We start from the raw sequence: 14,560 nt of genomic DNA, 5'->3' as shown, positions 1-14,560 counted from the left end.
ATCACAAACCCAGCCCGGTGGGCGTGAGTTAGGAACGACTCCAACAGCCAGCAAACGCGGTAAAAGGAAGGACAAACACCATGCGGATCTCTGTGTGAAGTCTCGTGTGCTGCCTGGGAAAATCTCCAGAACCAACAGCGATTTGTCCTCAGCTCCAACAAAATCCTACCATACAAACAACAGCAACCAACGCACCGCAGCCCCAGCCTTCCCGCTCAGTGTGTGTGATGGAGTGAGGGACCTCTTGTAATATCCAGAAATAGAGTGTTGGGAAGCCGCTGACAGAAACCTTTTCACTTTCACTGCATGAGCCACACAATTAACCCTCAACACACTCATCTTGGTAGGTGGTGTTATCTCTATTTTTACAGATGGGGAAACCGAGGCAGAGATTACACACTTGCCCACTACCACAGTGTTAGCAGAAGAGCCACCACAATGGTAATCAAGCGCTTAAGGAATCCTGGCTCCCAGCCTTGTGCTCACACCACTAGGTCATGCTTCCCCCAAGGCTACCTGTGGCACAATACTTACAGCAGGTGTCAAATGATCCTCACATGTTACAAGCTTTGTTTTGATAGTTGCCCAAGATGGATGTGGAGATACAGAGCAAATCTCAAATTTCTCCACTGACCCGCACCTAGCACAGTCATTTGTACTGGGCAAACTAGGTGTGTAATGCTGCTCAACCAGAATTTCCCACTCACACCACCAGTAGTAGTTTACACTTACTCTGCAATGATTCAAGTGAATCATCTACCCAAGGTGAAAGGCAGCAGAGACTCAGGCTTTTGAACATCAGATAGAGGAATGGGGTGACTGTTTCTTTTCAATATGCCTTCTTTCTTGTTTTAATGTCATTAAACTAAGAAGAGTTTGGATGAACCAAACATCACAAGAGTAAAAAGCATAAAAGAAAACACTCAACCTGTAGTGTAGAGCCATGCACAATTCACATAGGATTACTAACTGCATACAACACTGACATTAGTTTTCTGTTGGAAAACGCTGAGGATATTAGTATCTGCTGTTAATACTGATCTTTGACGGTATCCCATAAATTCAGCCCGTCAGTTACCATGGCACTGGAATAAAGGTGCTCTCAGGTCAAGGGAATGTGGTGTCCAAATGAGACTTATATCCAAGAGAAACGAGGCAAAACCGATCTTTAACGAAAGCATCAGATCCATATGCAGGAAAACCAAAGGCTGGTTTTAAATGTCATGTTTTTCAAGTGAGAACTGACGCTGGAACCAGCTCTATAAGCTGGCTGGCTGGACTTTCACTGCAGCTGAAGACAATCAATCAAAACAGCTCGGAGTCTATGCGAAAGTGAGAGAGAGAAAAGACACGCACACAAAGCTGAAAACCAGGGTGCAGATTATGAGCCCCCTGTGGCCTTTAAAATGACACTGAAATGTAAACGAACCCTGTGTTTCATCTGCAACAAAGCTCCCCCGGAATCATGCGAGAGGGAGATTATACTTACAAAGGGGTGCTTAGGCTGGAAAACGAGGGCTGGAGAGCAAGGAACCTCTTCACAAAAAGGGTATTGAGATACTGTACTCACGGGGCATGCCTGCAGCTCGAGCAGACAGACCGAAGCTAGCTCTAATTTAGCTAGCATAGCTCCTAGAACAGGGAAACCGAGGCAGCATGACTTTCAGAGCAGGCTGTGCAAGCCTGCCTGGAACACTGGGTAATTATTCATTGAGCTAGCCCAATCTGCAGCTCACACTGCTGCAGCTTCACATCTCCGGGACTCAAGCTCAAATGGCAGCCCCGCCCTGCGATTATAGCACAGACATATCCAAAATCTTTGCAACCAATTTAATTCTTCAGAACACTGTGCCCCCTGGGGAACTATCCCGCAATCCAGCCTTTGAACCCTCCAGAGCCTCCTCAAACGATGGACGTAGCAAGTACGTGGTGCAGAATGATGGGATCCTGATGAACGAGACGTTAGAACTCCCATAAACAGTGCAGTGCTGTCTCCAATGACTAATGACCCCCCCAGACAGATGCAATGCAAGTTACCATCCTCCCCCTCCGACTTTGCAAAGGAACAAGGCAGCCTTGGGGAGTGGGATCACTTCACAAACGGACGCTTTGGGCTCGTCCACCGAGTTACGCCCATTTACACATCTGAGGGAGAGGGTGAAACGAGGCAGAACTTGGCCGAGTCTTGTGCTGCAGTGAGACTACTCTTTGTGCAGTTTCTTTCTGGGCCTGAATGGATTTCGAGGGATTTCAGCTAGGGCTGCTGTGGGTTTTCATATTACTTTCCCTCTCCCAACCCCAGCTCTGCCTGAATGGATCTTCCTTCCCCTAATACGGGCGAGAAAGGGAAACGAACGCAGGGAAGGCCTATGACTGGGTCACAGCGGGAGCCTTCTGTTTTCCATGATGCAATAGAAAAGGCTGCCTTCAGCACATAAGCTGGGGGGAGAGGAGCTCTCTTGACTGGCATAGCACCAATTTTCCCGGCTCTTCCGGAGCAACATGGGATTCGGCTTCCAAATCGGCAAATCTGGAGCTTCTGTCTGTGACCCTCCCAGCAGAGAGGCATAGTGCTGCGATGGAGGCTTTTAAAAGACAGAACAGGGAGACGACATCTCACACACACGCATTCTGCCTAGCTGGGAGGGTGAGAGGGAAGAGATCAAGGGGGACAAGGCGCAGAGACCGGATTGCAGTGAAAGAGCCAAGTCAGGAAAGCTCTCAGGCCACGTTCTGCTTGGTGACATCAGTGTGAATCCGGAGTCAGTGGAGTCACAGAGAGCAGAACTAGGATCCATCTGCTCACCCTACAGAGCACCTGTTACCGGGTTAACACGAGAGCAGCGTTTGTGTGCTGTCTTCCCCTCCCATCCTGACATCCCCAATGCTCTTCCCCCTTGGCTAGCAGTTTTGTTTGCTTCTGGTATCAGTGTAGCTGTGGTTTCCTTGTGGGTTTTCCCAGACTGAAACCCTGCTAGGGGCACCTGCAGCGTGTGCTATAGCCCAACATGCACAGCTGCATTGATCATCCTGACCAGCCCTGGACGAGGATCAAACCGCACTCCAGCAGGAGTTCCTGCGGAGCTCGCTAGCGTTTCAAATGACTGTGGGTAAGTTCAGGGGATTTCTGTCTATGTAGTGCTAGGAACTTTGGAAACCCATCCTGGGACGTAATCCTCTGTCTTTGCTTCCCCCTTTTGCAGATATCCAGCCATTCATAATGTTCCTTTCTGTTCAGGGAGGACAGGAAAACTCCCTTGTGAGGCCGAAACCACCACAAAACCTAAACTCTAATGTCAGCACAAGGTTCTCTACGGAACACTCTCAAATTCATAGCCAGGTGAGGGATCAGCAAATGCCTCTACACATTGCCATGCACTTTAAAACAAAATCTTTCCTCCCTGCATTAGTTCCAGTCACTACGCTTCTTCCTCAGGACATCGCTGTCTTTCAGACACTTGCATAAATAGCTGGAACCTGAGGATTTAGCAACGCAGTGCGCTGGGAATGCACCACAAACGCCATGAGAATCATGAGAGATCCTATCAATCCCCTCAGCATGTTTTCCAAGGTAGCCCCGGCTTTTGACCCAAGATCCTTGTTAAAAATTCTTGAACGATGCACATTAAATAGTTTCCCACAACATACAGGCTTCTTTTTTTTTTCTTTCCTTTTCTCCTTTTAACCCTTTTCACAGCAAAGCCCTATAAATATTGCTTGCTGTAGCCTCATTTTCATCATTATCATCACACGTTCATTCTCATATAAAACAGAAATCTATTCAATCAAGCACTTAACATAAATATTAAAATAATGGAAGGGACAAAATATAAATCTACATACAACTTCATGACTACCATAGCACCTATTACCATGACAAAAGCAATTTGACAGAAACAAGGGAAGGGGGTTGAGGAGAAAGTTGGGGCAGGAGGAATCTTGACTGTCATTAAATATTTCAATCACCCTTGTTAAAAATTATTTCATTTGTTTGAAGAGTGCCAACCTTATTAAAATTCATTTCACTAACCAGTTCTCTCTATGTCACTATGGATACCAAAGAACCCTTTAAAACACTGGAGAGGCGAGGATTTTAAATTTTTTTTAAAAAGGCGACTTTCTATTGGTGCTTTCGTGACCAAGCCCCGCCACACATCTCTTCCCCTAAACGCACCAGTCCACAGAAGGGCAAATCATGTACAAGTCCATTTCTCAGTCTCCCAGGATGAGTTTTACAAAAGAAGCCACGTCTGTCTCTTTGGATTCGTGCTGGGTGAAGAAAGGGAGTTGCTGAGAAAGAAAAGAAAAGAGAACGTATTAAAATGTACTATTCAAATCAAAACCACCGAGCTGACACCCTCAGTGTCAGCTTGGCATAATTCTACTCAGTTGGGGAAAAGTCTTTCTAGTTAAACAACACTGTTTCCCCTACTAGCACCACAGTGGTGTCATTCAGGTGGGTAAGTAGATATTGTGCCTGGGCCGGAAAATGCAGTTTTCTCTGGCTCTCTAGCTCCAGTATCCTCTGCTGTCTACTGTCCCTCAGTCCTGGCAGAGACTAGCAGTATTGGAATGGACTGCTTGCTCACCTTTCATCTAAGAATTACAAAGTGACCATTAGAGCACGTGAACCCCATGTGGGTAGGAATAGATGGCAACGTCCCGACAAGCCCACAACAAAGGGAACAAAATGGTGCAATGCGTAAACAACATGGCACAATAGAAGATCACAGGAGATACAGGTTTAGAAGGATGCTTTGGGCCCAAGGAAAAACAAGGAAGGTCAGAAAAAAGCTGGGCCCATTAGCCTTGAATTTGTCTCTTTCAAATAACGGACTATATTATAAATCAAAGGCATTGGATCACTGAACGGTTTGAAAAAGAAAGAAAGAAAGATGTTATCCCTTATTTTAGTAGGCCCAGACATCTCTCAGTTGAATTGCTTTTCCATTGTCAGGGAAGATATTCATGCGTTCGCTAGGGGTGTTCATTCGAAGAGCATGCTCCCGCTGAATTCACAGAAACGGGACTAATAGCATGAGTACAGTTCTACAAATGTGTAAATGTTCGCAGGGAAAAGTCTATCTGCAGTGAATATTTACCAAGCTTCCAATTTTATTTATTTAATCTTTTCCCTCTGCTCAGTTCTGGGTCTTATTCCTTCCTATCGGCAACTGTTAAGTCTCCCAGCAGGAGAAGGCTACTTCATTCTTAACCACTCAGCAAAGAGGAAAGCCATGCTGGCTGGAAAATGATAAACAGCTATCTGTTTAAACACTTAATTGTAACTAACATATTAAGGCATCCTGCCGGAGGCTCTGTCTACAATTCTGTCAATGGAAAAATATGTGCAAAAAGCAAAACACGAAACAAAACAATCCCAAACCCTGCTTTGACCAGAAACAAATGTTTGCTACTGAGGGCTGCATCTCAGTGGGTGAGATCAATTCACTGAAGCCAGAAATCAGCAAGGCTTTGGGCAACGCAGCAGCACCATCACTGCAATTTGCCAGAAGCTGAATGAGGCTTATCTAACGACCAGTTATTTATTTGCACTGAAAGGAGAGCCTATGCGTCCAGTCAGGGCCCATGACCCCACAATGCATAGAATCCAAAAGACAATCCTTGCACCAAAGAGCTTATAGTCCAAACACAAATGTGCATAAAATCAAGCAGACTGCCATTGACCTCATCTTCCGTGCTGGATGGAGCTGTGGTTAATGCATCGGGGTGCTGGATTCAATCCTCAATTCTGACAAAGTCTGGCTTGGGCCAATCTCTCTGTCTCTCAACTCCTTGGGCGTAACGTGGAGATCATATAACTCCCCAACCTCACAGGGGTGTTGGGAAGATAAATTGAGGTGCTCAGACACTACTCTGATGGAAACCATGTAAGTACCCCTCACAGACAGGTCAATATGGGTGCATGACCCAGGTTCCAGCAGGCAATCTCCACCTTAAGATAAAAGGTGTGACCCGTGGAGACCAAAAGTCCCGGCATGCAATACTCCACCATGACTTGTGTTGGTTCATCCTGCACAGACCTAAAAACAAGGATGTCCATTGCCTACTCTTGCCTGTATGGCACAGCAATATTGAGAATGAGAGGGACTGCACACTGGGGTCTCATAGACAACATTGCAGGTATCTCTAACATACATCCAGGTTGGTTTACTATTGGTTCATCAGAACATAAGAATGGTCACACTGGGTCAGACCAAAGGTCCATCTAGCCCAGTATCCTGTCTGCTGACAGCGGCCAATGTTAGGTGCCCCAGAGGGAACAAACAGAACATGACAATCATCAAGTGATCCAGCCCCTGTTGTCCAGTCCCAGCATCTGGCAGTCCAGTGGGAAACAGCCAGATTTTTAAAAGACTATGGACAGAGGTCCACTTGCATAACGGCTACACACTTGAGTCACTCTTTGTGCCAGTAATTTGCACATGAAATTGCTGCGGTGAAGCCAGGTGAGTTCACATACATGTGGCTAGTTAGGCACCCAGGTGTGCGCCCGTCCAAATGCAGGGGCACAGCAGGGACTACAGCTAATAAATCTGGCTTAAGGTGCAATGTATTAGACTTGCTATTGCAAGGAGCAATAAAATCCCTGACACCTCAGCAGATCTGAGAGGCCAGGGCTGCAATGAGGCTTCATATTTCTAAGTTTTCGTCCATTTTAGAATGTTTTCCTGGACATTTTGCTGTTTTATAATACCCACCCTCCACTCTTCCCTCTATCTCCTGTTCCCCTCCTGCCCTCCCTCCCCCCACCTTCATAATGAATGAGCAAAGGCTATTTTGGGAGGCAGTGACTTTCTCACAAGCCCTGTTTGCTTGTTTAATCACTACATGCTGTCCTGCATTACACCCATTCCAGTGGGTGTCAGTTTCGGAGCAAGAAGCCACGATTCCCTGTGCTCAGTGACCTGCACTGGACCTTCCAGTCCCCGTCATGTGTTACCAAGTTTTTGCTGAATATTCCTTGCTGTTGCATGCAGGTAGTGACAGCCCCTTTTCCCTCCCTCCCCCAACCATCTGCATGCAGTGGGAGTTATATGAAACCGGAATAGGCAAAGCCAGCATGGGAGAGATATGCCACTGCACAGATCCCTCAGTCCCCCTACACAAAACAGCAGGGCATGGCAATCACTGCTTGAGTTCAGGGGGAGGAGATCTGGCCCTTACCCATCTCCCTAGTGCTTATCTGAGCTACTGGCACTGGATGCTAGGCTGAGGATTTGGAAGAATCTATTTTTCAGATCATTTCCTTCACCCTTACTCTGCAAAAATAAAAGCTTCCTACAGCACCCTGACAGAAATGCAAGGATCGTACCCACTCATTCTGTGTAAACAATCCTACAAAACTCCTGCTGGGCAATCTTAGCTGCTAATTGCATTCCAAGAACCCCGCACCCCACCCCCAAATCTGAATTTGTCTGGCATTTAAAGACTTTGTCAAAATCATTCAAAACGTCTCACTGATGATATGGGACCAATTTAACTGGAGTTGGCTACACTGATGCTTCCTGGCACAGGGGTCCCTGCTATTCCCTTCAGCTTCTGATGCACGCGACAGTGAGCTGTTGGGTGGGGAAGTCCCTCCCCACACTCGCTTGAGACACAGCATGGGTGTGGTTTTGCTTTTTGTTTCTCTGGCACATGCTGCAGAAATGCCCTGGCAAGCCATGGGGGAAACAGCAGATGTGTCAAAATGTGCAGCTCACCTCTTGGGAGAGAAAATGGCTCTTTGCTTGGCTTGCTTTAAAACACTAATGTTCAGCTCATAAAAAGGAGGGACAAAGAGCATGGATCGCAGCCTGACTACATGACAATGTCTAAAGTGTACCCAGCTCCGCCAAAGAACCTTAATCCTGACCTGCAACACCTGCTGTAACCCCAGGCCTCTGCCCGACTCTGCCAGTCCAACCCTGCAACACCCATACTCCAGTTCAGGGCTTCGCTGCAGCTCTCTGGATGCCTCTCCACCCAGCCCTGCAACACCCTCTATTCCAGTTCAGGTTCCAAGTACCATCCTGCCAATGCATCTCAATCCAGATCCGAAAGCACTGTTGCTAATCTAGTTTGTATTTGTTTTATTTGACTTTGTTGTCTTGCATCTGTCAGTAAAGTCCCTTCGTCAACACGCTTACAACCTAAATCAGACAATGGATGGACAATGCATGTGAGGATGCCATGGGAGCTATGATTGTTTAGGCTTGGCACCTGCATTATAAGATTTGTTTGTTAATGCAGATCAAAGTTATTTTTAATCTACTGCATTGACTGAGTGGAGACAGGAGAGGGTGGTTGGAAGAGGGGAGAAGTGAGCTGTCTTAGGGTGGATTTGAAAGAGGAGAGTGATGTAGCTTGATGCACTAGAGGCTACGCCAAGCATAGGGAGCAGCATTAAAAAGGTTCAGGGGCATAACTGTAAGGAGGAGGAGGAACATTTGAGAGAGGCATAGATTTTAAGCAGAGAACAGGACTCAAGCAGCCATGAGACAGGAGATAAGAGCCCAGAGATCATTTCGGCTGATCTGAGATAGTCACTTGACTCAAACTGTGCCATTATATGAGCAGGGACTAGGGAGAGATGCACCAAGTGACCTAGTCACTTTTCGTAAGTGCCCTGTGAACAATTCTTGCAACAGTTCCCATGATTGTTTTGGTCACATGCTGATCCCTGCAGGATCTCAACCTCAGCCACTGGCTGGAAGAGAACGGTGCCAAAAGCTAATGGCCCAAAGCCACCTCCACGTGACCTAGGATGTATTTGACAGCCTGCAAGCTGCGGGAGGGGGATTCCTTTCATTGTTTCATGCTCCATTTCACCTGGGGAAGCAGGTTTGAAAACAGAATTAAGCACAGACCATCAGTATCTGTTTTCCCGCCACTCAAGTCAGAGAACACAGAGTCACATTTTCCATGAGAAACCTCAATTCCACAGGAAAGCAAAGAGCAGTCTTGTTCTAAAAAGACAAGTCCATTCCAGTACCGCAACTCGTAATGCCATAAAAGAACAGGAGAGAAACAAAACACCCCAAAACCACAGAACCTCACAACATTAACGTCTGCCGTAAAATACCACAGTGTTGAGATATGTTGGAAAGGTGATCCAAGAGCCTAATTCAATAGACATGAGCCCAGCTGCCAATGGGTTTTATGCTGCAACAGAAAAATCTGCTCTGGTGAACCTTTTTGATAAAAGGCCATTTGGCAAAGGTCTGAGATTTGCTCTCTCTATATTTATTTATTCAATCATAAAAAATAAAAACATTTGATCCTCCCTTTGTTAGAAAGTCGGTGTGCAAGCAAAGCTGCGTGTAAAGTCAAAAATGCCCTAGGAATTACTCACTGCTTACAATTGATTTTTAAAAGGCGCATGACCTTCCAGCACAGCTAATACCTATCGAGAGTTAGGAACCTCAGAGCTCTCTATCAGCTGGTATCGCAAAGACCCGTAAACTGAGCTGGAGGAAGTGATGAGTGAGGATACTTCCATTTCTGAATAACTTCCTTCCCGCATCCCAGAAAATGCAAGAGGTGCTGGAAATGGCAGGGAGGGAGTGGGACATGCACCTGGGGATGGACAAAGCACTCGGCTAAAACAGAAACCGAGCAGAATGTCTAGGGGAGAAAGAGATGTTAACTTCACAAGCAGCTATTCAGTTCTGTTATTTCTCATGTTTTCATCGGGTCTCAGAAATTCCAGATTCTAACCAGAAATAGGAGCAGAAGTAGCTCCAGAAGATCAGGAGAGAGGTTCTGACCAAACTCCAGTCTGGAGGTACAGGACACCTCACTGCAAAGCCTGTTCTTGCCAAATCAGTTCCTACAGCTCTGGCTGAGTTTAGAGCAGTATCCTAACCACTGGGAGTTCATCTGCAGCTAAGCACACTTGACCTCTGAGCTCGTTCAGCACTGCACACCAATTACCTCGCATTGCCCTCCCGTCATTAATCTTCTTCCGCAGCTGCTTCCCCCAGCCCTGCCCAAAGCAAATATATTCTAAGCAGCAGAAGAAATTCAGTAAGTGAATTATTGTTTTGGTCACATGCTGATCCCGGCCAATAACATCTGGAAATCATTCAGTTCAAAGGCCTCCTCTCCAAGTTGCCATGGCAATGAATCTCTGTTGCACGTTCTTCTCCTGCTGCCCAACTGGAACAGCAATGAAAACTCTGCTCAGGATGGGCATAGAAAGACATCATGCAGACCCTAGCGGAGAGTTTTGCCTTTTGCCAACCCATCCTCAGCCATTCTAGCAGTACTCCCCAGAAACTCTTGGTCCATTACGCCTTTAGGGAAACATATTGCTCTTAGTTATACATGTACACTTTCCTTTTATCTGAGTGCGAAATGCACCTAAGTAATAAAGAACCGAATTGGTACTAACACCAAGATTTCCTAGAACAAGTAGTGATTTGGGGGTGCCTCACATTTTGGGTGCTCAACTCCAGACATACGAAAGGGGCCTGGATCCTTGGAAAATGCTGAGCATCTGCTCTCTGACGATCAGGCCCCTTCAAGGTTTTTTCAAAAGTTGGGTATCCAGAATCACTAGTCACTTTTGAAAACCTAAGCTTTAAGCTCTGGTTATCATGCACCTTTAGCCTTGCCATACTCACCATAAGCTCTGGGTACGTCGGCCGTTCTTTGGAATTCTTCTTCAAGCTTTAAGAAAGAAAAGGAAAGAAAAAGAGAATTATATCTTGTATGTAATTTAAGCAAAGCCATAAAAATACACCACTCAAATACCCAAAGATTTAAGTCCTGCATCCATATTCTAGATCAACAGCCCTCAGATGTCAGGACCTTCCAGTGACTGGAATATGAACACTAGATTTCCTAGCAGTTAGCGTGTTTTGTGTCACTGTGACCCTGGCCTTTATAGGACTCTGAACAGCTGAAGCCATCTCCTGAAGACCATGTTTCACTGCACATCTCTGAAGCATTGAGATCCTTCCTCTGATTCATTCAGTCTCATCAGGAACTAAATAATGAGCTGGCCTACAGCTCTTTGAAGTCAGTCTTTCTATTGACTGCAAATGGGCTTTGGATCAGACCTCCCAGGCAGTCTTGTTTTCCCCATTTATGTTCTCACTTCACAAGTCCAGGTTTATTCAAAACTCTGTCTAGAAAAAGACATGCTACAAATTTAGGGCCGTGCTCTGTTCGCAGTCCCACCGACATCCTGGGAGAAATCTGGCAGCCTGTGCCTTCTAGCGATCACATCTCACCCATCAGATCCCTTGCATTTTAAAACTTTCATGATAACATCCATCTGCAGCCATGGGCCTCTCTGAATTTATCCCCCTCTGCTACTTCCTTTTCAATGATCTATTCGTTATTTGTGGCTCTGTCTGCCAAGGTTCATTCCCCAAGTGGCAAGCCCCAGAGCCCCGAGAACTTGCAGGCTCAGTATGCTCAGTTCATGACCCAACGACAGCCCAGTGGCCTGTACCCTCACTGTGCCACTATGCTTTTGAGTCTTGGTTTCTCAGTCCCTCAGCTCCAGGGCAAGAATTGCATGGCGGCAGGGGAAATTACTGCACTTTGTGTTTCGATAAAATCCCCTCGAGCTAGATATGGACTCTGATGGTCAACAAACATACAGACAAAGGTGACAAGCTGCACCACTCACTTGTGGCCCATGGAGCCACTGACTAATGCCAGGGCCATCAACTGCAAAAACAAACAGTTGCCCCAGCTCTAGTGGTGGCAACAGGACGATTATCTCCTGGAAGGCCAGTCATGAAGGGAGAGTGATACACGCACCGTCATGATGATAATTAGTTCGTCTACAGCACTGTTCATATGAGCTCATTGCAACAGGCATTCTCCAGTGAGCCTTCCCATAACCCCTGAGAGGTACGTAAGTACCAGGCGCAGAGCAGTGAAGGGATTTACCCAAAGTCAAACTGCAAGTCAGTGGCAGAAAAGGAACCCAGGAGCTCTGACTCCTACAGGCACATCCCTAGAAAGCATACACGCTAGCCAACACATTGCACATCTGGTGAGCTCTGAAGGGACCCTCTGAATAGATTCAGGGCTAAAATCAGGGCTTGCAGAAGTTCACAACTCCTCACAACTCCAGCAAGGGAGTGCAGAACTGAATGGCTTGGAAACCCAGGCCTGGCTATTATTTATCTCAGTTATGGCCCGGGGACAGTTACACAGAACATCCTTCAGTCTCCTCCCCTACAACAAACGGCCCGGGAGGCTGGTGGCTGAGAGGTTATTTTTGTTTCCCTCCAGCAGAAAATAGCTTATAATCACAGGACGTAATCGCTACTCACTTCCTGATGGTGTATTTATGGGAAGAAGCTTGGAGTGATTTTAAAAAAGATGTTGACACGTCCATGGGGAAAGGTGTCACGCTGAGCAAAACAGAAGTGTGATCCTCAGCTATGATAAGCCACTCCACTGTGGGATTTGCCGGGCCCAAGGGAAGTGATGGATGCCCGCTGAGTTGATATTTCCTGTCTCTTGCTGCACATGGTTAGCTCATGTTTACTGTAACCATGGTGCACTGGTATGATGCATGTCAAAACTGCTAACTGTGTCCAGTGGCTGGGAAGAGATGCATCATATCCTTCAAGCCTAGAGAGGAGGTACCTTCAAGCTGAGATACAAAGGTGAACTTCAAAGCTTGGGTGTGTTTTCATCCAGGATTTGGTCTGTGCTCTTGTTAACTTAGCCTTCATGGAAAAGACTCGTTTTTGGATGACCAATTTCACGGCATACAGTGGCAGGTTATTACTGAAGGAATTTAACGTTAATCTTTAATAAACCTTTCAAAACCTATTACTGATCATCACTGACAATAGAGTTCACAGCAATATGGAACCTCTGGTTCTGCCAAATTCTCTTTTCAGTTCCCTGAGCTGCTTTAACACCTCCTACATTTCTTGCTTAAGATCAGTGTCCTAACACCCCCAGATTTGATCCTGGCCAGAAATTAAGGGTCCAAATCTTCTTCCATTGAGTTCAGTGATGTTGAAACAGGCCAAAGCACTAAGAGCCTGGTTTTCAGAGGTACTGAGAATCAGCAGCTCCCACAGAAGTCAAGTGAGATTGTGGATGCTAAATCAGGCCCTCTGAGATGCACACATACTTGCCTGCAAGTCCTAAACGATAGGATATTATCATTATAACCAAACAATCTGGATTTCCTGTTCTTAAACCTGCTGGTAAAGTCCATGTGACCTGCAACAAGAAACGGGGCTTGCAAAAGCAAATAGCTCAGCATTCTTTGGAAGACAACAAGCTGTCCAGCTCGCAATAACAAAGCAGCAAGCAGGCAAGATGGAGGAAAGGAAGTTTGTGTAGAAAAGAGAATTTCAGTGTTTAGCTTCCACAAGGGGTGGGTGTCACTGCCCCCTACTGGTGGAATCAATCCGGTGTGTGTGTGTGTGTGTGTGTATGCGTGTGTGTGTGTGTGAGGTAAGGAAAACGGGATTGATTCTGCATAGTAAGAGGAGGAAATACATTCCAGGACACGTGAACATGTGGCCGGTGTAAATAGGACCCCAAAGCAGAATCCAAAGTGCTGTTTCTTAAGGTGTACTGGGCTGGTCTGATAAATCCCTTCCTGGGGCACCAGCAGAGGAGATCAGGAATAGTCTCACATTTCTGCATTTGTCAGCCTGTAGCACTTCCCTGGCTACCATGCAAACAGCCATCCACCTGCCAACTTGGCAAAGAGCATGTGGCATTGCAGTGTCTGGAAAAAAGGAAGGGGGGGCTCCAGAGTAGTTTCCAGGGAGGCTGAAAGGGAGGAGCATTCAAATACTATGGGGCTGTTGCCAGAAGCTACTAAACAGTGCACCACAGGACAAGGACAAATGCCAGTCTATTTTAGGGGGCAGGAAGGATCCGTTCCTTTATGCAGCCTTCTGAACCTGCTGACAGTGCTAGTCTTCCTGAGTCTGTAACACAGATCCTTTACCTCTCTCTGTGCTCACCTCCTGGCCCACCCTGCCCCACTGAAATCAACGCAGATGCCCTGCTGCAAGCCAGAGGACAGCCTGCCCCCTACACTGATCGAAAGGAAGATGTGACCGATCTCTGAGTAAACTCTGAACTTCCACTGTCCTCAGCTAGTCTCTCTGTGGCACAGCTTCCCAGGGGCTCCGGGGGGAGGGGGTGTCATTCGGGGTCAGCGTTACATTTCCTGAAAGCCACAGGAAACAGCCATTCTCAGGCCCAAACACGTTCCACCCTGGATGCCTTACGGAAGGTTCACTCAGGCTCACGTGTCCGTGCACAGGAAAACAGTGCGAGCTGCTGATATGCAGGGCCTGGGGTACGTGCATTTCTGAATCTTCTCTTGCCGGAAGCCACCTGTTGTGGAAAGAGCGGAGCCAATTCCAGGGCCTGGGTCACGGCTCCCCGTCGACAGCGGCACCAGGAGTGACTTGGGTTGTTTAATTATTCAGCAAAGAACACAGTGGCTTGAAAAATTCTCTTCCTCCATCTCCTCTCTTGGGAAACATCCCCCAGGGCAGCACAACTGCTGGGGACCCAGACTTAGCTAGTGTCCCCTTTAAAGATG

At 46.7% G+C, this 14,560-nt stretch overlaps 1 protein-coding gene across 5 annotated transcripts in view; it reads right to left on the bottom strand.

The window, feature by feature from the left end:
- Positions 1 to 3,785: 3,785 nt before the first annotated feature.
- MAP2K6 (mitogen-activated protein kinase kinase 6) overlaps positions 3,786 to 14,560 on the bottom strand; it is a 72,342-nt gene continuing 61,567 nt past the window's right edge. For 2 of the 5 annotated variants that reach the window (XM_030534389.1, XM_030534388.1), the window contains exons 11-13: positions 14,241 to 14,349; positions 10,632 to 10,677; positions 3,786 to 4,290 (exon numbers count right to left, since the gene is read on the bottom strand). In XM_030534389.1, coding sequence (XP_030390249.1) covers positions 4,121 to 4,290; positions 10,632 to 10,677; positions 14,241 to 14,349 — 325 coding nt within the window. In that variant the 3' untranslated portion in view covers positions 3,786 to 4,120. Of the gene's footprint in view, positions 4,291 to 10,631; positions 10,678 to 14,240; positions 14,350 to 14,560 lie in introns of those variants that run through there. The other 3 variants (XM_030534390.1, XM_030534392.1, XM_030534391.1) reach the window with 3 other exon arrangements.

This window comes from Gopherus evgoodei, chromosome 15 (genome assembly GCF_007399415.2).
Source record: "Gopherus evgoodei ecotype Sinaloan lineage chromosome 15, rGopEvg1_v1.p, whole genome shotgun sequence".
NCBI classification, from domain to species: domain Eukaryota; kingdom Metazoa; phylum Chordata; order Testudines; family Testudinidae; genus Gopherus; species Gopherus evgoodei.
This window is presented reverse-complemented; position numbering and strand designations above follow the sequence as displayed.